Source organism: Hypanus sabinus, chromosome 3 (assembly GCF_030144855.1).
Source record: "Hypanus sabinus isolate sHypSab1 chromosome 3, sHypSab1.hap1, whole genome shotgun sequence".
Classification (NCBI taxonomy): Eukaryota; Metazoa; Chordata; class Chondrichthyes; order Myliobatiformes; family Dasyatidae; genus Hypanus; species Hypanus sabinus.
The window spans coordinates 53,184,928-53,208,960 of NC_082708.1; the positions used below are offsets into that span (position 1 = coordinate 53,184,928).

The 24,033-nt window shown below is 38.9% G+C and overlaps 1 protein-coding gene across 4 annotated transcripts in view; it reads left to right on the plus strand.

Moving 5' to 3' along the window:
* The window catches only part of septin10 (septin 10), a 54,554-nt gene extending 30,783 nt beyond the window's left edge, over positions 1-23,771 (plus strand). For all 4 annotated transcript variants that reach the window (XM_059964349.1, XM_059964351.1, XM_059964348.1 and 1 more), the window contains 7 exons: positions 4,705-4,866; positions 5,242-5,338; positions 7,897-8,065; positions 11,769-11,901; positions 19,869-20,059; positions 21,115-21,149; positions 22,525-23,771. In XM_059964349.1, the coding sequence (XP_059820332.1) occupies positions 4,705-4,866; positions 5,242-5,338; positions 7,897-8,065; positions 11,769-11,901; positions 19,869-20,059; positions 21,115-21,121 (759 nt within the window). In that variant the 3' untranslated portion in view covers positions 21,122-21,149; positions 22,525-23,771. The remainder of the gene's footprint in view (positions 1-4,704; positions 4,867-5,241; positions 5,339-7,896; positions 8,066-11,768; positions 11,902-19,868; positions 20,060-21,114; positions 21,150-22,524) is intronic.
* The last annotated feature ends 262 nt before the right edge of the window (positions 23,772-24,033 follow it).

Here is a 24,033-nt window from a genome sequence, read left to right on the forward strand (position 1 = left end):
TAGTTTCATCCAGCCTTGACAAGAAACTCAGAGATCACCTTGTGTAGCTTGATCCTGGATCCTGTCAGATTGCCAGCAGGTTGTAAGAATGGGCTCCCTCACCTCCAACCCTCTGAGTCGCAATACAGGAGCCCCTCAGGGCTGAGTCGTGAGTCCCCTCCTTTACTCCCTTTATGCCCATGACTGTATCGCTGCCCACAGCTCCAGTCTGCTAAATAAATTTGTTTACATTGATTTGCCTTGTCCAAAAAATAATGAGCTGGTCTATAGGGAAAAACTCATCTCTCTGACACAGTGGTATCAAGAAAACAACCTCTCCCTTGATGTCGCAAAAACAAAAGAGCTGGTTGTGGATTACAGGAGGAATGGAGACAGGCTAACCTCTATTGACATCAATAGATCTGGGATTAAGAGGGTGAACAGCTTTAAGTTCCTCAGCATCTACATCACTGAGGACCTCATGTGGTCTGTACACACCAGCTGTGTGGTGAAAAAGGCACAACAGTGCCTCTTTCACCTCAGATGGTTGAGGAAGTTTGGTATAAGCCCTCAAATCCTAAGCACTTTCTACAGGGGCACAACTGAGAGCATCCATACTGGCTGCATCACTGCCTGGTACGGGAACTGTACCTCCCTTAATCACAAGACTCTGCAGAGAGTGGTGCGGACAGCCTAGCGCATCTGTAGTTGTGAACTTCCCATGATTCAGGACATTTTCAAGGAAAGGTGTGTAAAAAGGATCATTGGAGACTCAAGTCATCCCAACCACAATCTATTACAACTGCTACCATCCAGGAAGCGGAACCACAGCATATAAAAAATATATAAAAATCAGGTCAGCTTCTTCCACCAGGCCATCAGATTGATTTGTGCGTACTCTACATTACATTGACTTCCAATTATTATATAAATTACAATGATTACACATGGCACGTTTAGATGGAGACGTAACAAAGATTTTTCTCCATGTATGTGATGCATGTAAGAAATAAAGTCAGTTCAATTCTTCTGATTCAGCCTATGACAGCGGTGTCATTGGCAAACTTGAATTTGGCAATGGAGCTGTGCTTAGCCGCACAGTCATAAGTGTCAAGCAAACAGAGCAGGGGACTAAGCACACAGCCTTGTGGTGCACCCATGCTGATGGAGATTGTAGAGGAAATCTGGTTGCCAATCTGAACTGACTGGGGTCTACAAGTGAAGAAATAGAGGAGCCAATTGCACAAGGAGGTATTGAGGCCAAGAGTTTTGAGGGGATGATGGTATTGAATGCCAAGTTGTAGTGGATAAAGACCATCCTTTTGTATGCGGATGTTCCAGTGTTCAGTGAAGATCCAATGAGATGGCATCTGCTGTGGACCAGTTGCTCAGGTAGGCAAATTGCAGTGGATCTAAGTCACTTCTCAGGCATGAGTTGATATATTTCTTCACCAATTTCAAAACAATTCATCACAGTGGATGCAGGTGCTACTGGACAATCGTCATTGAGGCGAGTTACTGCATTCTTGTTGGGCATGAAGAAATACATTATTGCAGGCATTTGCAGGAAAAAGGAAATGTAATAAGATTTTACAATAAAACCTGGGCAAAGACTGGCAGCACCAATGTGCAAAAGAAGACTGACTGTGAAAATAAAAATAATACAGAGAAACTGCATTTTAAAGAGTATGTAGGTAGTAAAAGCAGACCTCTGTATCTCCCGCCTGATGGTAGGAACAAGAGAGGGCATGGCCAGGATGATGGGGATCTTTGATAGATGCAGCTTGTCTTGTGTCAGCGTTCACTGTAAAAGGACTCAGTGTTCGGGAGGGCTTTGCCTGTGACGTACTAGGCTGTGCCCAACACTTTCTATAGCTTCCCCCCCCCCCCATTTTATTTCTATTGTTTTTAAGTGGCATCTTGAAATATTCTTACTTGGATGCTGAAAAAGAGCATGAAAAAGAGTGAAAAAGACACTACACATGATCCTGAGGCAATATTGTAACTAGTAAGCTTTGCTGTTTTGTGTATATTAGTAAAGTATTAAAAAGTTCCAATGAAAATGAAGTTGCTCCTGTTACTCCAGCCTTTTACTTGAAATGTTATCTTTCACTATTTTTTTAAAAGACGACTGTACTAAGTTTTAGCTTTACCCCTGAATTCCATTCTTTGTCCTGATGATTAAAACTACTAGATACATTGAATGAAAATGCACAGAAGTTAAATTGTTAAGGTACAAATGGAAGTGGAATACAATAGGATCTTGGTATGAAAGTACCAGTGAATTGAAAATTATTTGGAAGTTGCAGCTACAATAATAAATGGGCCTAGAGTTGCTTAAGTTTGCCAGTACTAATTTCAGACCAGTGTTTGAAATGTGTACTTACTTGGATTTATAGAGTATGAATAGCTCCACATCAGAGAAGTTTAGCTAAAAGAAATTCACCTTTATAGGATTTACAGATCATTACCAATTTTGTGATACAGAATAAAACATTTACAGAATTTATGTGCGTTGGGAGTGAAGTAAATAAATACAGAATTGATTTCAATTCATGCTTCTTGCGCACACACACGCAATAGCAATGTGTTTGGAGTTGGAACAATGTTATACACTATCCGTTATCTAACTGGCAAAATAGAAATAAATAATGTATGCTTGTTCTGGTGTTCCTAAAGTTTCAAAAATGCTGTTTGCATGGGAGCACACTAGCTATTTCATAATTTGCATTGACACAATTGATCTGCTTGAATCAAACATAGTAACTGAACTATTGAACAGTACAGCACAGGGATAGGCCATTCATCCCATAATATTCTGCCAAATCAGCTAAATTTAAACCTTCTGGAATGTGAACAAACTGTTATACATCAGTAATGCTATCTTCTTCAGATTGATTATTTTGTTCATTTAATACACATTTTGAATATTAGTTATGATTTCATGAAATTTGTTACATATGCATATTTCCCAGAATACTAATTAGTTTAATGTTAGTTGCTTTAATTTATTTAAGGTTACTAAAGATATGTTAGCAAAAATGTTGAAGTTTATTTATTTTTAATTTGCTTGGTTACAATGATTTTTTTAATCTGTCCAATTAATGATAAAACCTGTGGATATAATTTTCATTTCTTTAGAACAAACATTTAAAGTAAAAAGGTTAATTTGCTGAACACTAAGCTCTCAGCATGTGTTTTCAAGCTCTTAGTTATAGTACACATTGCGAAAGTAGATTTGCATGATTAGATTGATTGTATAACCGGTTGGTAGTGGATACATTAGCTTCACGTACACCTTGAGGTAAATGGAATTTTTTTTCTTTAGGAATCATGCTTCCCTGTTGTAATTTTCCATTAAAAATATAGAAGCATGTTTACTCCATTCAGCCCAAGTGTCATCTTCACTATTCAGTATGATCATTACTGATCTATTTCAGTTTTCCCTTAATTTCCTTAATATTCACAAGCCTGCTGATTTTTGGCTGGAGTACACTAGGTAATTGAGCCTCCAGAGTACACCATAGAGAATTTTAGATATTTACTTATATTTGTTTGAAGAAGTTTTTCATTGTAGTCCTCCTTCACCAACCACTTTGTGACAGTTACTTCTGATTCTAGATCTCCTTACTTGGGGAGATATCTTGCCTTTAACAACTTTTGTTAAGCTCCGTAAGTATTGTAACAAAATCATTTTGGGCTTGTCTACTACACCTCCTCATGACAAATTTCTTGGACCAGGAGTCAAACTAGTGCAGTTTCAAGATGTTGCCATCAATATTCTGGGTATAAGCAATCCAAATGGCTTGTATGTCGTATGTTACCCATTAGTATATAAGTACACTAGGTTCCTTTTGTCTACCAAAAACATCATCTCCCAGTCTTTCAGCATTAAAAAGGATACTTTTGCATTCTTATTTTTTTTTTGCTGGTAAAATGGATGAACTTTTATTTTTTCCATATTTTATTTCATCTACCGTGACCTACTCACTTAGCTGTTTTAAAGTCCCTGTAGTCTTTGCATCCTCCTCTCAGCACACATTTCCACCTTTGTATCATCAACATATTAGAATAAGTTATACTAGATCTTCTCATCCATACCACTGATATAGATTGTGTTTTTTGAATCAACTTACAGAATCTCCTGAAACGACCTTTTGACCAGTTTTCACTAGGTTTTTTTGCCATTCAACTAATCAATTTATGCAAGTACGTTACCTCCAACACCATGCACTCTAATCTTGCTTAATTATCAAATATCAAATGTCTTATGAAAGTTCAAAATTGCTACTTCAGCTGGTTTGCAATCATTTATTCTATTTGTTACAAACAAAAACTCATTGCAGGTTTGTTGGGATATGATTTCTCTTTCATAAATCCACATCCTGTTGTTATTTTCTAAATGCTCCGCAACTACAATAGTAATAGATTCCAGTATTTTGACTGTTAATGACAGGCTAGTTTTTACCTCCACAGCTAACACAAAGTGTTGTAATAAAATCACAAGTGGAATTTTGTCTGCAACAGAATTGAATTCCGTTTAACCTTGTTAAATTTCTATTTAACAATGCCTCAAATGAAAGCAGCATTATGTATCTGAGGTTTTGTGAAAGCCTTTTATTCTGTGGTGTTCAATAGAAAATAATATTGTAAGTATAATTCATCCTTTTAGAACTTTATAGAATATCTGTTGATGATAGCCAGTGTTTCTTTTTGTTCATATAGGTGAACATCATTCCAGTGATTGCAAAGGCTGATACCATTGCTAAAAATGAACTTCATAAATTTAAAATCAAAATAATGGGAGAACTGGTTAGTAATGGTGTACAGATCTATCAATTTCCAATTGATGATGAAACAGTAGCAAAAATCAATTCAACCATGAATGTAAGTAATTGTAGCAAAACTGTATCATAGTTTACTTCAACCCAGATTAATAAACTCATCAATGGGGAAAAATAGAAAAGTGTTCTAAAAGTAGAATTTCAAACAGAAAATTATTTATTTAACTGGGAATTGAAATATAGCTGCATGCTTTCAGCATTACTGCTTGACTAAAAATTTCTCTTGAAAAGAATAGATCTGTTAAAGTACAGCTTTAATGTTTATTTACTTTGTATGTTTCTTTTAAACCCTTTTTCCAAAACAAAATGTATATAAGCAGGTGAGCCACCTGAATTTAAGATTTATTTTCTCTGCAAACAAATACCCATGCTATATTTGTTGACCTATTTATGTTTCTTTTAATTCTTTCAAACTTAGGGCCACCTACCTTTTGCTGTAATTGGAAGTACAGAGGAAGTGAAAGTTGGTAATAAAATGGTTAAAGCTCGTCAATATCCCTGGGGAGTTGTACAAGGTGAGAAAAGAAAGTAGACCTTTTTTATAGTTTTAGATGAGGATGTTTCCATTGACATGAGAGTCTGGGATCCAAGAGCACAGAGGGTATTTCCGTTAGTGGAAGAGTCTGGGATCCAAGAGCACAGAGGGTATTTCCGTTAGTGGAAGAGTCTGGGATCCAAGAGCACAGCCACAGAATAAAGGGGCATCCTTTAGAAAATGAGGAATTTCTCCAGTGGGTTGTAAATCTGTGGAATTCATTGTAACAAAGGGTTGTGAAGACAAGTCCTTGGGTGTTTTTAAGGTAGAGATTGATAGGTTTTTGTTTGGTAAAGTGGTTAAGGATTACAGTGAGAAGGTGGGAGTATGTGACGGTTGGGGAAGGGGTTATCAGCCCTGATAAAATGATAGAACAGTCTCAAATGATATTAGAGAGGGTAAATTTACCTGTCTTTTTAGGTGTTCAGCTCAGAAGATACTTCTTCATCTTTCTTTGTTGTGCAGAAAAAATTTCAATATCATTTTAATTGCTGTGTTTCTTGGAGCCCTGCATTTTGTAAGTCAAGTAGGGGTATGACATAGACATGCGTAAATGGTAGGACAGCGAGGCATATTTTTGAAAAGAAAGACCCCAGGGCCCAAATCTGTAATTCTCTGGGAGTGGGAACACAGATAAGCTGGTGAAGAAAACACATGGTTTGCTTTCATAGGCCAGGACATGGAATGTAAGTTTTGTACTATAGTTTTATAAAATACTTGGGCAGAATATTTACCGAAGTGTTGCCTAGATAGGAAGACTTTGGTTATGGGAAGAGAATAAATAGGCAGGGTCTGTTTTCTGTGGTGTAAAAGAGGCTGAAGGATGACTATGAGAGGCAAATAGTCAAAATCTTTTTTCCAGCTAGGTAATACAAGAGGGTAAATGAGGCAAAAGGTTTAAGAGGGAAGGCATCATAATTTTTAGAAAGGACTTTTCTGATTTTTTTATTAAAAATGGTTAATATCTAGAATATAATGCTAGAGGAGATGGTGGAATCAGATGTCACAACTGTATTTAAGAGGCATTTAGATTTTTAAATGGGAAAGTCAGCGAAGAAACATGAAACTAATATGGACAAATGGGATTAATATAGCTGGGCAATAATGAATAGCCTGAATGTGGTGTTTGTATAGCCTGTTTCTGTGCTCTGTAACTCTATTCCCAGAAGTTTTGCTGTGCTGCTCTATTTGTCCTAAGAATAAAAGTTATTGTGAAAATATCACTCACTCATTTCTAGGTGCTCTACAGTCCGGGCAATTCACAATTCAACGGCCTGGTCTCCTGAAGTGCAGTTCTAATAATTGATTATATGATGATGCAAGCAATAGCATAATTGATTTAAAAAAAAAACTGACCATGGGCACAGTAAAAATAGTCCAAAGATGTTAAAAGACCATAAGTTCAAAAGAAACCACCACACAGTTTCCACAAGTCCTCAGGGTCCCAATTGACTCGTCATCCCACGCAGGCGGTAGAAGGGAGTACCCCCGCTATGGACTTCCACGGCACCGCCCAACTCAGCCTCGCAGACCCAGCACACAATGAAAGCGACCTGACCGTGTCGTGGTTTCTCGTGCCCCACAAACGACCAGGAGACGCAGAAGATTCTTCAAGAAGTATTAAACTTTAATTTGCAAATCAAAGCTGAGACAGTCATTGAGCTAGTCACTGATTGCCCACCGATCCTTGTCCATAGCATTTTTTATAGCAATCTCCTGGTTTAGTTGCATTAGCATATCCAATCGGTCTACAGTTGCGTATCACAAGTACATCCGCCACTATTGTTTCTACCCATTGACTTAATCCTGTTCTAATCTACATCTCTTAGCTACCTCTCATTACACACCATTGTCTTCTACATTCTTAAGATTTCATTCTACTAAATTGGATACCTGCATAGCAAGTAGCAAGTTCAAAGCTGACTACATAGTTTTGGTTACACAGCACACAATGCATCTTTTATACTCCAATAACCGCAGCAGACTCCCAAGTCCGTCGAACCTCCGAGCCTTCGACCATCCCCTCCGGCACAGCTTCTCCGAGCACTATCCTCTGCCGAGTGTATTAAGATGCCCCCGCCAATGGCCATGGGCAATGCGACCCCGAGGACTGGGGGCCTGTTCTTCCCAGCTGAGACCCGGACCTCTCAGCAGCAGCAGCAGCAACCAAGAAGGTCTTCCTGGAGATTTCCAGATGTTCCTTCGTGCTCATCCGATTATGTTTGCGCATGGCACCCGGCTTCACAAATAACAGATAATCAGCTCCGGAGTGGCCGCTGCAAGCTGCGTCGCGCCGCCATCTTGAAATTTTGTTATTTTTGTCATTGTAAGTCTATAATTAATTTAATAAATATAAAAATAATTGATCATTCTTTGAATTCTAATGACCTTAATCATTCTGAAGAATTGATACTAATCTTTATTGTGCCAATAGATTTTTTAAAATAATTAAGACATTTCGTTATGTTCCTAACTTGCCTATGTATTATTTCTAAGAATTTTTTCCAACATCTAATTGACAGTTCAAATTTTTTTCAGTTGAAAATGAGAACCACAGCGACTTTGTGAAGCTGCGAGAGATGCTTGTTTGTGTGAACATGGAAGACTTAAGAGAGCAGACCCACACCAGGCATTATGAACTCTATCGTCGCTGCAAATTAGAAGAGATGGGATTCAAAGACACAGATCCAAATAATAAGCCAGTCAGGTATAAATAGAATTGAAAATGTAGCACTCAGTAAGTTAATACAATATTGTGATCACTGTGTACTCTTTGTCAAATGTTCTACAGCTTCCATTGCAGTTATTTATCAGAGTTATTTAATTGATTTTTTGGGTACTTAAACATTACTAAAGCATCTTTGGCCTTAGCTATTCTACTTGCATTTCAAAGATCTCAGGAGTCACTCAAGGATCAGTTTTTGGCTCCCTTATCCACTTTCAATCCATCACTTATGACCATAAGATTGGCATTCACAAGTGCACCGGTAGCTCACAACCTTTGATGTGTTATTAACCTATTGAACTGTGGTTTGCTTCAGCGAAACGTTGAAAATACAAATTTACAATCCTGTGCAAATTGTGCATCCTTGCAGCTACTGTTTTCTGTTGGCTGTGTAATTATCTGTCTGAACTCTAAGTGCAATTTCTGACTCTGGGTCCTCTGTCACAAAACCTTACAATTCCATATATGAGATTTATTTGCCTTTATATATCAGTCATAGTCATAGATCTAGAAGGAAATAGCCCCTTGTCTCCATAGAGCACATTAGCTATCCAATTGCACTTTCACATCAACTTTCCCCAGATTCTATCACTCACCTATACACAAAAGGGCAATTTGTGGTGGCCAGTTAACTTTTTGATCAGTAATAGGAGAATGAACAAACTCACAAAGTCTGCACTTCAGGCCATGATTGAAAGTATTGAGTGCAGAAGTTGGATGGCTGTGTTGAAGTTGTATAAGACATTGGTGAGGATAAATTTGGAGTATTGTGTGCAGTTTTGGTCACCTACCTCCAGGAAGGATATCAATAAGATTGAAAGAGTACAAAAAATTTACAAGGATGTTGCTGGGACTTGAGGACCCATGTTCTAGCAAAAGGTTAATCTTAATAGGCATCCGTTAGTCTCGTGAGGCCATGGATTTGCGCCTTGGAAGGTTTCCAGGGCGCTGGCCTGGGCAGGGTTGTATGGGAGATCGGCAGTTCCCCAAGCTGAAAGCCTTCCCCTCTCCACGCCACCGATGTTGTCCAGGGGAAGGGCACTAGGACCCAAGCAGCTTGGCACCAGTGTCATTAAGTGCCTTGCTCAAGGACACAAACATGCTGCCTCATCTGAGGCTCAAACCAGTGACCTTCAGATTACTAGTCTGTTGCCTTATCCACTAGGCCACATGCCAACACTCAAAAAAGGGTTGAATAAGTTAGGACTTTATTCCATGGAGTGTAGGAGAATAAGGGGAGATTTGATAAAGGTATACAAAACTGAGAAATGTAGAGAGGGTAAATGCAAAAAAAGGCAAGTCTAGAACTTGAGGTCATGGGTTAAGGGTGAAAGGTGAAATTGTCAACTGGGAAAGGGGAACATCTTTACTCAAAGGGTGGTGTGAGCTTGGAGTGAACTACCAGTGGAAGTGATGGATGAAGATTCTATTGCAAAATTCAAGAGAAATTTGGATAAATTCATGGATGGAAGGGGTACGGATGGCTGTGGTCAAGGTACAAGGCAGAAATCACAACTCGCTAGATGGGCCAAAGTGCCTGCTCCTGTACTATAGTGCACTCTGACAATGAACCTGATCATTCCCACTGACAATCTTAATCATATCTTTAAGATCTTCTGGCACTGTTATTACTAATATTTTCTTGGTTGACTGCCTAATTTTGCACCCACAAATTTCCGCTCATTTAATATTCTTCACACATCTAACTATTACAAATCTTGCCAATGCACCACTTGCTATCTTTATTGAAGTATTTTGCATCCTAATTTAAAATTGAAGTATTCTGGATTTACTCAGGACAGCCAAGATCTGTGGACCAACAAACAAAGTTGTTTAGGATGGTGGTGAATATTGATAGCTCAGATGGAGGCATTTTGGTATGTTCACCAAGCTTGGCAATTAGTTTTCAGACATTTCATCAGTTGAGATGACATCCTCAGTACGCAGTTGTTGGTGCTTCTCTCTGGGAGTGGTCGCATTATATTAACCCCCATTTGCTTGCCTTGGTCCTAACTGGTTACCCCTTCAGTTGACCTTTGAATTTTATTAGCTCACACCTCTTCAGCTCTCAAGCTCTGCACATGATATGTAGATGATACCTTGGTCACACTCAAATGAAATGAAATAGAGGGTACCTTTAACCAAATCAACAACATATTCAGCCACATCAAGTTTACAATGGAAAGAGAAAGTAACAACCGGCCTGCATTCCTAGATGTACTTGTGACAAGATGGACAGACAGTACATTAGAGACATCTGTCTGCTGCAAGGGTACACACATGGATCAAGTATTGAACAACCACAGCAACCACCCAGCCTACCACAGAAAATGCATCTGCACCTCATTTAAGAGCACAGATACTCTGCAGCACCACCGAACTTCAGGCCTGGGAACAGAGGCACTTATTCAAAGTACTCCAGAACAACGGATACCCACGGAATTTCATCAGGAGATGCTTAGTGAGGAGAGAGCGTTGCGCAGACCTTACTCAATGCACATTGAAATGTGTGACCTTGTCCTACATCAAAAATATCAAAGAAATGACAGCTCAACCGCTCGAACCTCACGGTATCACAATCATTCACAACCAACGGCGACTTTAAAGAAGCTTATCTGAAGGGGCAAGGTACCAGTAAAGACCAACTGACAAAAACAATGTGGTGTGCAGAATCACCTCTGGAGACTGCAACAAGAACTACATTGGCCAGAAAGGACATAAACTCTCAACTTGTTTACAGGAACACACTGGCAGTACAGACACATGACCCATTGTCGCTGATCTCAGTAAATGAAGACTGAGAAGGACACCACTTTAACTGGGACACAGCAGAGGTTCTGTTGCAGGCAAACGTGAAGCAGGCACAGGAATTTTTACAAGCATGGTTCTCTTCTAATAACTTTGTAAATAAACATATTGAAATAGACGCCATCTACAAACCCCTAAGAGCCAAAGGAACACTAGTTGATAGAATTCAAAGGTCAATTGAAAAGGTAGACAATCAGGGCCAAGACAAGCGTACGAGGGCCTACATAAATTAGGACTGGTGTGGAGAGTAGACATCTATGGAGCAAAAAAGACATTAAGAGCCAGGAAATGTGTCTCAATAACGGACCCTAAGTATTTAATAAACATTAAAAAGACCTGAACCCTTGAGTACAATATTATATACATCTGTTGTCTGAAGAAACACTAATTACTGCTTTTCTTGCTAATTTTCCACCCACACCATTATTGACTTTCATGTATGTTCCAAAGAAGGCTATCAAAATTTATAAAATAGTTTTGGATTCCCCTTTCATGGTAGCTACAGATCTGACTTTTCCTTTGTGTCAATTATTGTCTCTCACTGTAGGTTCACACATGAAGTCTCTTTTATGCCTGCTGTTTGGTTTCTCCTACTCATCCAGGGAGTTCTAGTTGCATTGTCCTTTTTCTTCCTCCATTTCACTGTGATTGATTAAAGAAATAATCTTGTCCTAAAATAAGTTCCATTGTTAAGTGCTATTGAAAGCCCATGGGGGACGGACAATTGAAACTTAAATTTGGGGAATGCTCAATGTGTGTGTAACCAAAACATTAATCAGCATTGATTCTATTTCTATTCATTGAATTATATCAGTATGCTTGTGTTAAGGCTATATCTTTGTATCAAATAATAATTTCAAGTAATTGATACTTCTAGCCTTCAAGAAACATATGAAGCAAAGAGAAACGAGTTTCTTGGTGAGCTACATAAGAAAGAGGAAGAGATGAGGCAAATGTTTGTGATGAGAGTTAAAGAAAAAGAATCTCAGCTAAAAGAGGCAGAGAGAGAGGTACTGAAAGATTTGATTACTTTAATATTTAAAGCTTGCACAAAACTTGATTTCTACTTTGTATGCAAAGAGTTTGAAATCAGAAAATAACCGTGTTCAATGTATACTGGCAATGGATAATTAACAGAATCTTTTGTTGAAAGGTGCATGATAAGCATTGTATGAAGTTGTGGCAGATTTTATTCAGTAAATACCATTCTCTACTTCATGGGATAGATATTGTTGAAAATAGATTAGTTTATCTGCACTATTATATAACTTTGTACAAAGTTAATTATTATTTTAATTTCTGATGTATGTAACATCTTCCTATACAGTTAAGATCAACAATCTGAGTTATGGCAACAAATTCAACACCCAATTGCACACTGATTATAATACCCTGCCTCATTGTTTGAATTTAAAAGCTTTGAAACTTTTCTTAAATTGTATTTTAATGTCATTAGTGTAAATTTGTGTTTCTTAACATAAGATCTTTGTAATGAGTGGGTTTGCTTCCACATAAATTGCAGATTATTTGCTTGAATTAGCTAAATGAAATGTGCAGCAATGCAGCAAAAAGCAATTGCATTACAGTAGGAGAAAGTATCAGTTGCTGCCCTAATTTACAGTGAGAGGATATTGCAAGAAGAAATGCCAACATGTCAGTTTTCATGTGGTGGTAATTATCTATCCTGGGTAATTTCCCTCGGGGAAAGAAGACAAGTGGGGACTGTCAAGACTTGTCTGCAGACCAGGAAATTGAGTTATTAGTAACTTAGCAAGAGCCAATAAAAAGTAGCATGACGTAAGCGGAGCAGCCGTTGTTGGAGTGGGCCAGGGTGAGAGTGGTAGGCTTTGTCTGAACAGGTGAAGGCTGAGAGTGTTGAGTCTTTTGAAATCATTTAGTTCATTTTAGAACTTAAGCTTAAGAAGTCAAAATTATTACAAGTGTAAGGTGATAGTTAAAGCAGTGAAATGTTCTTCCACTAAGATGGGGAATTGCAGGGTATTTAAAGGTCTCTGTCATGACTACATCTTCAGCTCCTGATTGACAAGGTCAAGAAACTAGAGCTGGATGTACTCAGGACCTTCTAGGAGGCTGAAAACTTTATAGATGAGACTTTTACTGTGGTGGTAATACCCTGAGTGCAGACTTAGGATAGTAGGTGGGTGGCCTTCAGGAGAAGGAAGGTGAATAAACAGTCAGTGCAGGGCTCCACTGTGGTCATTCCTCTCAGCAACATATACTCCTTTGGAAACTGCTGGAGTATGACCTATCAGAGCACAGAGACATTGATAGGATGCAGAAGTGGGCTGAGAAGTGGCAGATGGAGTTCAACCCGGAGAAGTGTGAGGTGGCACACTTTGGAAGGACAAACTCCAAGGCAGAGTACAAAGTAAATGGCAGGATACTTGGTAGTGTGGAGGAGCAGAGGGATCTGGGGGTACATGTCCACAGATCCCTGAAAGTTGCCTCACAGGTAGATAGGGTAGTTAAGAAAGCTTATCGGGTGTTAGCTTTCATAAGTCAAGGGATAGAGATTAAGAGACGCGATGTAATTATGCAGCTCTATAAAACTCTGGTTAGACCATACTTGGAATACTGTGTCCAGTTCTGGTCACCTCACTATTGGAAGGATGTGGAAGCATTGGAAAGGGTAAAGAGGAGATTTACCAGGATGCTGCCTGGTTTAGAGAACGTGCATTATGATCAGAGATTAAGGGAGCTAGGGCTTTACTTTTTAGAGAGGAGGAGGATGAGAGGAGACATGATAGAGGTGTACATGATATTAAGAGGAATAGATAGAGTGGACAGCCAGCGCCTCTTCCCCAGGGCACCACTGCTCAATACAAGAGGACATGGCTTTAAGGTAAAGGGAGGAAAATTCAAGAGGGATATTAGAGGAAGGTTTTTTACTTAGAGAGTGGTTGGTGCGTGGAATGCACTGCCTGAGTCAGTGGTGGAGGCAGATACACTAGTGAAGTTTAAGAGACTACTGGACAGGTATTTTAAGGTGGGGGGGGGAGTTATATGGGAGTCAGGGTTTGAGGATCGGCACAACATTGTGGGCCGAAGGGCCTGTACTGTGCTGTACTATACTATGTATGTTCTACAACACCCAGTGACATTGTGACTGGCTCTGAGGCTCAGCAGGGAAGGTTAAAATCAGACGGAGAGATAGTTATAGGTGAGTCCTAGTTAGGGAGTCGGACAGGAGGTTCTGTGGCCACAAAAGAGACGCCAGGGTGGCACGTTGCCTCCCAGGTGATAGGGTTCAGGATGTCTCAGAGTGGCTGCAGAATATTCTCAAAAGAGGAAGCTGAGCAGCCAGAGGTTGTGGTGCACATTGGCATCAATGATGTGGGTAGAAAGGGGGAAGAGGTCCTGTGCAGTGAGTATTGGGAGTTAGGGAAGAGGCTAAAGAGTGGGACCTCCAAGGTAGTAATCTCTTGTTTACTCCTGGTGCCACTGTCCACTCAGGGCAGGTATAGAATGATAGTACTGATGAATGAGTGGCTGAGGAACTGGTGCAAGGAGCAGTGTTTCAGGTTCTTGGATAATTGGAACCTTTCCCAGGGCAATGGTGACCTATGGAAGAGGGATGGATGGCACTAAACTGGAAGGGAACCAATTTCCTGGCTGTGTGGTTTGCTACTTGGGAGGGTTCAGAGTAATCTGGTACGGGAGTGGAAACCAGAGCACGGGGTCAGAAAGTGGAGGGATAGTGAGGAAGGTAGATATCAGAGCCAGAGAAAACGGCAGGAGCAAAGTAATAGATATATTGGGAAGGATAGTTTGAAGTGTGTGTACTTTAATGCTAGGAATATGATGGAGAAAGGTTATGAACTTGGAGCACATGGAATTATGATGCTGTGGCCAAAACAGGCTTGGCTGAGAGAGGGCCAGGAATAATGTCCCTGGGTTTCAATGCCTTAGACACGATGGGGAGAGAGAGAGAGAGAGAGAGAGAGATAAAAGAGGTGGGAATTTGCACTACTAATCAGGGACAATATAACTCAGAGGGGATATATTGGAGGGCTTATCCACTGAATCTATATGAGCAGAACTCAACTAGGAAGGGTGCAATCGCTCTGGGAATTTTTTTACAGACCCCCCCCCCCCCCCCCATTAGCCTACAGGCAGATTAAGGAGAGGTATAAAAACAACAGGGGTTTGTCATGGGGGACTTCTACTTCCCTAATATAAACTGGGATCTTTTGAGTGCAAGAGGATTAGATGGGGCACAATTTGCTAGGTGCATCCAGGAGGGTTTCTTAAATCACTGTAAATAGTCCTACAAGAGAAGCTGGTGTTGTGTACTGAGCTTGGCCAGGTGACTGACCTTTCAGTGAGTGAACAGTGACCACAATTCAAGTTTTAAGATAGTTGTAGTTACGGATAAGTATGGACTTTGGAGCAGGGATAAGTTACTAGAGTTTTAGGCAGGAACTGGGAGAGTTAATTGAGAATAGCGGTTTTTGGGCTTATCCACATCTGACATATGGAGGATATTTAAAGATCAACTACACAGAGTACAGGACAGGTATGTGACAGAAGAAAGGACAAAGTTCAAAATAAATTTATTATCAAAGTACGTGTACATTATCATATACAACCCTGAGATTCATATTCTTGCAGGTATGCTCGATAAATCTATAATAGAATTCTAACCATAATAGAATCAATGAAAGACTGCACCAACTTGGGCATTCAACCAGTGTGCAAAAGACAACAAACTGCAAATAATAAAGAAAGAAATAGTACTAAATAAGCAATAAATATTGAAAATGAGATGAAGAATCCTTGAAAGTGAGCCCATAGGTTGTGGGGACATTTCAGTAATATGGCAAGTGAAGTTGGAGTGATGTTATCCCCTTTTGTTCATGAGCCTGATGGTTGAGGGGTAATAACTATTCCTGAACCTGGTTGAGAGTCCTGAGGCTCCAGTACCACCTTCCTGATGGAAGAGAGCATGTTCTGGGTTGAGGGTGTTCCTAATGATTGATGCTGCTTTCCTGCAACAGCACTTCATGTAGAAGTGCTCATTGGTGAAGAGGGCTTACACCATAAGATCATAAGATTTAGGACCAGAAGTAGGCCATTTGGCTGATTGAGTCTCTCCAGCATTCGAACATGGGCTGATCCACATCATCCAATCATCCCCACTCCCCTGCTTTCACCCCATGCCCTTTGATGCCCTGGCTAATCAAGAACCTGTCTATCTCTGTCTTAAATACACCCAATGACTTGGCCTCCACAGCCGCTTGTGGCAACAAATTCCACAGATTTACCACCCTCTGACTAAAGTAAGTCGTGCTCTCTTGTCCTAGAATCCCCTGCCATGGGAAATAACTTTGCCATATCTAATCTGTTCAGGCCTTTTAACATTTGGAATGTCTCTATGGGATTCCCCCTCATTCTCCTGAACTCCAGGGAATACAGCCCAAGAGCTGCCAGACGTTCCTCATACGGTAATCCTCTCATTCCTGGAATCATTCTTGTGAATCTTCTCTGAAGCCTCTCCAATGTCAGTACATGCTTTCTAAAATAAGGAGCCCAAATCTACGCACAATACTCTACGCACAATACTCCAAGTGTGGTCTCCCAAATACCTTATAGAGCCTCAACATCATATCCCAGCTCTTATATTCTATAGGTCTAGAAATGAATGCCAACATTGCATTCGCCTTCTTCACAACTGACTCAACCTACAGGTTAACCTTTAGGGTATCTTGCACAAACACTCCCAAGTCTCTTTGTATCTCTGCATTTTGAATGCTCTCCCCATCTAAATAATAGCCCGTTTATTTCTTCCACCAAAATGCATGACCATACACTTTTCAACATTGTATTTCATTTGCCACTTCTTTGCCCATTCCCCTAAACTATCTAAGTCTCTCTGCAGGCTCTCTGTTTCCTCAGCACTACCTGTTCCTCCACCTATACAAAGCCACAAATCCCTTAATGCCGTAATCCAAATCATTGACATACATTGTAAAACCGACCCCTGTGGAACTCCACTGGTAACCCACAGCCAGCCAGAATAGGATCCCTTATTCCCACTCTCTTGTTTTTTGCCAACCAGCCAATGCTCCACCCACACTAGTAATTTCCCAGTAATTCCATGGGCTCTTATCTTGCTAAGCAGCCCCATGTGTGGCTCCTTGTCAAAGGCCTTCTGAAAATTCAAGTACACCACATCTACTGCATCTCCTTTGTCTACCCTGCTTGTAATTTCTGCAAAGAATTGCAGTAGGTTTGTTGGGCAGGATCTTTCTTTCAGGAAACTATGCTGGCTTTGGCCTACCTTGTCATGTGCCTCCAGGTACACCATAATCTCATCCCTAACAATTGATTCCAATAACTTCCCAACCACTGATGTCAGGCTAACAGGTCTGTAGTTACCTTTTTGCTGCCTCTCACCCTTCTTAAATAGCGGCGTAGCATTTGCAATTTTCCAGTCAACCAGTACAATGGCAGAATCTGTTGATTCTTGAAATATCATCATTAACCCTTCCACAATCTCTCCAGCTACTTCCTTCAGAACCCGAGGGTGCATTCCATCAGGTCCAGGAGATTTATCCAACCTCAAACCATTAAGCTTCCTGGACACCTTCTCAATTGTGATTTTCACTGCACAAACCTTCCTTCCTTGACATTCTTGAATGTCCGGTATACTGCAAACGTCTTCCTTCCACTGTGAAGACTGATGCAAAATACACATTCAGTTCCTCTGCCATCTTTGCATCTTTAATTACAATAACTCCAGCATCCAGTATTGATCCTATACATACTCTCGACTCTTTTTTCCACTTTAAATACTTAAAAAAGCTTTTAGTATCTTCTTTGATAGTAGTCGCCAGCTTCCTCTCATAATTCACCTTTTCCTTCCGAATGACCTTTACCCATGATGGACTGGCCTGTATCCACTACATTTTGTAGGATCCAGCCTGTTAATATACTCTCCTCTACACATCTTTAGAAGTTCATCAAAGTTTTAGATGTCATGAGTAATCTTCACAAACTCCTAAGGAAGCAGAGGTGCTCTTGTGTATATTTCGTAACTGCACTTATGTACTGGCCCCAGAACAGGTCCTCCAAAATAATGACACAAAGGAATTATAAGTTGTTGATCCTCTCCACCTTTGATCTTCCAATGAGGATTGGCTCATGGACCTCTGGCTACCTCCTGAGGTTAATAATCATCTCCTTGGTCTTGCTGTATGGGTGGGTGGGTGGTTGGGAGGGAAGTAGGGATGGGAACAGGTTTGTTTTGCTGTTGTTATCATTTTGTTTTTGCTGCTAGTTGATGTTATGGCACCACTCAGCCAGATTTTTAATTTTGCCAGATTGGCAAAGTAAGAGAACCTTGGATGTTGAGGGAAGTGATGAATTTAGTCAAGAAGTAAAAGGAAAAGTATGTAAAGCTTAGGAAGCTAGAATCATACAGAGCCTTTGAGGATTATAAAGAAGCCAGAAAAAAACTAAGGAAGAGACGAACAGATTTTTAAAAGAATTAAAGTCTATGGCAATTGTTATATACTATAAGATGTAGAAATAAAATTAGCCCAATCAGTTTATTTAGTCTGCTCCCCATTTAATCATGGCTGATTTCATTTTTCTTCCCTCTCAACCCCATACTGCCACCTTTGCCTTGTAAACCTTAACCCCCTTAAGAATCAAGAATTTATCAATCTCTACCTTAAGTACACCCAATGACAGAGAGGAGCTGACACTGAGACAGTTCAGCCATGATGATGTTGAATATTGGACCATTTGTAGGCCAAATGGTCTACGCTTACTGTTTTCTTGAGTTAAATATCTGGTCACCAGACATTAGTGGTTGTAAATTAATTGCATCTGTGAGCAAAGAAGATTAGAGTGTTCATGCAAATAGTTAATGTTTATGAAATTAAAAACAATGATAATGCTAGGTTTAAATAAAGAAAATGCAAGTCCAGAAGTAGAGGTCCAAAGGTCAAACCCAGCCAAGTTTGACCTTTGGCCGCAAGTTTGACCGGAAGGCAAAGCCAAAGGTTGAAGATCGGAGGTAGAACACCTGAAGGAGTCCATAAGGGCCAGTGTCACCAAGGGTGGAGGTTTGGCCTGGTCTGAAATTCCAAGGCCCAGAATTCAAACCCATGATTAGCATCTTGAGGTGGAGGCCAGATGTCTGTGAGTCTGAGTACCTGTCTGGGTATAAGGGCAGGAATCGGCCTGTTCTAGGACTTATATGGATGGGTGGTTGGGAGTGAAGTAGGGATGGGAAACAGGTTTGTTTTGCTGTTGTTATCATTTTGTTTTTGCTGCTTGTGTTGTTCAGTGGAACATTGCAGACATGCTATGTTATCGTCAGAATGTGTGGCAACTCATCCTGAGGCGTGTGGGTTGTTTAAGCAAACAACACATTTCACTGTGTTTTGATGTACACATAATTAGTCTGAATCTGATGTAAACCAAAATTTCTCTATAATATGCAGCACAGTTAATGTGTTTTCCTTGCTGTGGTGTTGAATTCCCTATTTCTAGCCTGTGGTATTTAATATCTGTAAAACCATTATTTAGCCCTGAGTATTAAAAATATAGTTGGCTTTTGCTGTTAACTTTTAACTTTATAAGTGAAATCTGATCAAGATATCTTTAGCTGTAGCATCTCAGAAACTGAGCCCTGATTTTTTTTTTAATTGTGATCCGACTGTCAATCTAAATTTTATATATACACACAGTATGTGTTCGTAATATATGTACACTATATTAGAAATCCAGTCTTTAATTTTTTTAATTGGGGTAGTGTGAAGTAATCTCATAAACTAGGGGTGGGCAGATTGGTCACGAGGCGGTGGAAATCATTATGCCATAGGATAGCTGGAAAGTCTGGCACTGTACCAAGCTTCTTGTAAGCAATATGGTCTAATACTTTATAATTGGTTTTGCTGCCATCTTGTGGAGAGTGAGCTGACTGCTTTCTTTAAACTTCTGACAGTTACAAGATAAATTTGAGCATTTGAAGAAAATGCACCAGGACGAAAGAAAGAAATTGGATGAGAAAAAAAGCCTTCTGGATGAGGAGATGAGTATATTTAGTAAGAGGAAGGCTGCAGCTGAATTCCTTCAAGGCCAGGCATTCCAGACCACACCACAAATGAATCTGAAGAAAGATAAAGACCGCAAAAAGTAGGTATAGACGTCATATCAACCAACAGTTTTATTTTATTAACCACAGCATTTGTATCAAAAATGGAAAAGCTTTCAAGTTCATGAAAAGTACTTCCAATTTCACTTGACTATTCTGTGGAGCATTCTTTCCAACAGAGTAGGAAAAATGAGTGACCTGTGTGAAAGGTTTTCAGCCAAGTTCAATTGGTAGGGATGGAGGGGACTTCTTCAGACTTGAAGGAAACAGAGAACTTGTTGAAGAACAAAGAATATTTTTTTATATAAAAACCAAATTCAGATATTCTGGAATATTATGTTTTCCTTTCTACTTGTTTCTGAGTGTTTACAGCATTTTATGTTTCCAGCATCTGTTTTGTTTTGTCATGTGATGTTCAAAGCTTATTTACAGTCTTCAACTTTCTTCTCCCTTCCCTCAATACAAAGCACCTTCTGTGCCCTAACATGTCTCCTCAGCTTTTGTTAGTTAAGGATTGGAACATTTGAGCAGGGACAGGTGCTGAGGTAGAAGATGAATGTTCTAGAGTCAAGAGCAGGGATTGCAGTGACAGAAGAGGAGGGCACAGCTTAACACTCTAATTGATCGCGTTGAACTACATCGGCATCTGGGTGCTGTAGTGGAGCTAGCTGTTAGCTGTTACTGTTAATTTGATCCTGGCCTTTGGGTAAATGTGTCTGTGTACACATTCTCCCTATGACCATTTGGGTTTTCCCAGGTTCTCTGGTTTCCACACGAATCCCAAAAGTCCACTGCATTGGTAGCTGTCAGGGGATTGCAGAGTTGATAGACATGTGAAAGGCAAAATAAGATGTATGAAAATAAATAAGGGAATGAGACTGATTGTAATGCTCTGACAGACCATAGACTTGATGACCTAAATGACCTGTAGGGATATGAAATAGTAAATATATTAATTTGTGATCTTACTACTTCTGGCATTAGCAGTAGAAAAATTTGGTAGTTCATATCTTTGTGGAATTTTAAATTGCATGGGATCAAAAAGTCAATGTTGAATTATATGTCAATAACTGTTTCTTGCATTGATGTTTTTCAGTTATTAATTTTTGATGCTGCAGCTTTCTTTATACGGTAAGCAAGAAGTACCATTTTGCTTCATTTGCATTTTGCAGACATTTAAGAAAAACTAATGTGTTGAATGGTAGATACAAGTTAAAAATGCTCTTTCTTATAATCTCAATTTGCAGTCTATACTGATAATCTGCAAGCATGAATATTTGCAAATTTATCTTGTTTCCTTGTTTCCAAATGTCTATAAATCATCATATTTCCTGAATATTCTGATATAATTCCCTTTAGTTTTTGAGCTACTTATGGAGTAAAAAAATGTAGTAGTAGTCATGTTGTGCTTTATTACAATGTCACAAATAATTTTTTTGTGCTGCAAAACACAGAAGAGCATTAACCTGGAAATCTTAGGAAGGGGGACAAAATAATTTGGATATTCCAAAGTGTTTACATTTAATTTTTGTAAGTCAACATTTAGAAACAGGAGACTTTTTCTGTGCCAGTAATGAAATTTAAAATAAAGCCACTTTTTCTGATGTTAATAAAAGGATTAATTTTGGCTCAAACATTTAAAATTTTCTTGCATTATTTCTTTCCAAATAATACTTGCTACCTTTTGTATGGGGATCTCTTAAAAACACAACTTGAACCAGCTATTTTCACCAGAAGATTTTCCTTTGTTGTCTTTAAGCTCACCCAAAATCATGGGGTTTACCCAAAGGATGCTATGTCTCTTTTTATAGAAATTATGCAATGAAAGAACCACTTTGAAATTAATTCTCTTTTCCTCTCCATGGCCCCTCTACCAAAAGTTGTTTGTCAGTGTTTTGAAGAAATAACACAGAAATAATTAACCATTGTTGTGTGCATGTTCAAAATTATTTAGAGATACAGCATGGAACAAGCCCTTTTGGCCCAACAAGCCACGCAACCCACTTATTTAACCCTAGCCAAAACACAGAACAATTAACCTTTTACCTGGTATGTCTTTGGACTGTGGGAGGAAACCCACATATTCCACAGAGCGGACGTACAGACTCCTTATAGCGGATGCAAGAATTGAACTCTGAACTCTGTACTGCACTGAACTGTAATAGTGTTGTAATAACCACTACAACTACCGTGGCAAAATCTATATTTATCTGCACTGTATTTTTAAAAGTCTGAAAGGTTACCTTAAGTATTGACCCAGATATTGGAACAAGAACTTTGCCTTAAATGTCGTCAACAGCTCCAACAGTGTTTTGCCATCTACTTCTATCATTTATAGCAACTGTATGTGTCTGTAGATATTCTTAACATTGCGCAAAACTTCACTCCACCCCCACCCCCACCCCCAGCCCCGGCTATACATTTTTAAAATTTAGCTGAGTATTTGTATTAGGACTTGTTTATGTTAAAATTACTTTGAACAACTGATTCTTTGTTTTTATTTTAGATTATCCTTCATTTATTGGAAAGTTTTCAAGAATTTTGAGAGTTCTGGTCTGAACAACAGAAAGATCAATGCTTTCATACTGGTTCCCTTTTTCCTTCAGGATTACTTAAATGGATGAAATTGTGCAACAATGTATCAGTCACCTAAATAGTATCGTGCACTGCCTTTATTGCTGTATAATAAGCCATATATTTAAACAAGGGTGCAAATCCCAATTGTTGACACAGACTTTTCCTTTTAAGTGTCGCTTTCAGGGAAATATTTGTATTTATAACAATTTCATTTTTGTATTCAAGTATAAATTTCAGTATTTGCTTTGAAATTATGGAAAACCTAATTGCATAATTGTTTTTATATCTGCATTATGTCCATTTAAACATTTTCTTAAGTCTCCATAGTAATGAATCAAGATGGCACTGTGTCTGCCTTTCCAATCCCTCACCAAATGAGCCATTTTGTAGTTTGAATGATCATGAGCAAGATTTATGCAAATCTTTCCAATTCATAAGTGCATGTTTTTCCACATTTGATTATTCCATAGATTACAGGAAGTTTTCAAGTTTGGACAGAACCAATTTAATATTAGCTGGTTATGATATTAAAAACAGTTAGTGCCAGTCCTGGTTAAGTTGGTGCCACAGGTACTTCCCTAGAATTCTCAAAATGATCTTACATTTAGCTGTTTCTTTTGCTGCTGTTGGTGTTGGAACTTAATATAGTACATTAATGGGTCCAGTTATGGATATTATTTCTTTGAAATGGGTTTGCAATTTCAACTCCAGCTCTACAAATCCTACACCAAAGGGATGCATTAAGAGCAATACCACTGGTACATATGCTATAAATTAAGCAATGAAATTGATTTGATGTGACAGACATTGTATTTTAATGTGAAATTTTCATCTTTGCATTATTATTACATAATGGCTAATTATAATTTGCTGTTGAAATGTGATTTTGTACAAAGTTTAAAACCAAAGTATTTTAACTCTTATCACAAAGACAGCACAATGAATTGTTTTTGTCTTCCATTGAAGTAGCATTTTAATCTACAATGATTTTTTTCACTACCCCATCTCTCACACAATTAATGCCTTGAATAATCTGTTGTGTTATTATTATTATTATTTTTATTATCTATATGTTCACTGACTTTAAAAACAAATTTTGTCCAAAGCTCTCTTGGATTCATTTTCTGTTCAATGGTCATATCCTTGCTTTAACAATTAAAGTTGAAGAAAAATATTCTGAGGGTGTTTGGTTTGTTTGTTTTTATTTGTAGGCTGTTGGTCGTTATAGGAAAAAGGTGAACCTAGTTGCTTTCTCCATATGTGCAAAGAAAACTGATTCCAACTGCTTATTCCTGATGATTTTCAGTTGATCCTTGTTGGGGAACTATTTATGGAAAATGAGCAGAGGCTAGGTTTTGTCATGCTGCTGTTAATACAACTTGTATTTATTGAATGTATCTCATGTAGAAAGTGCTTCACAGAGATATAATCAATTGAA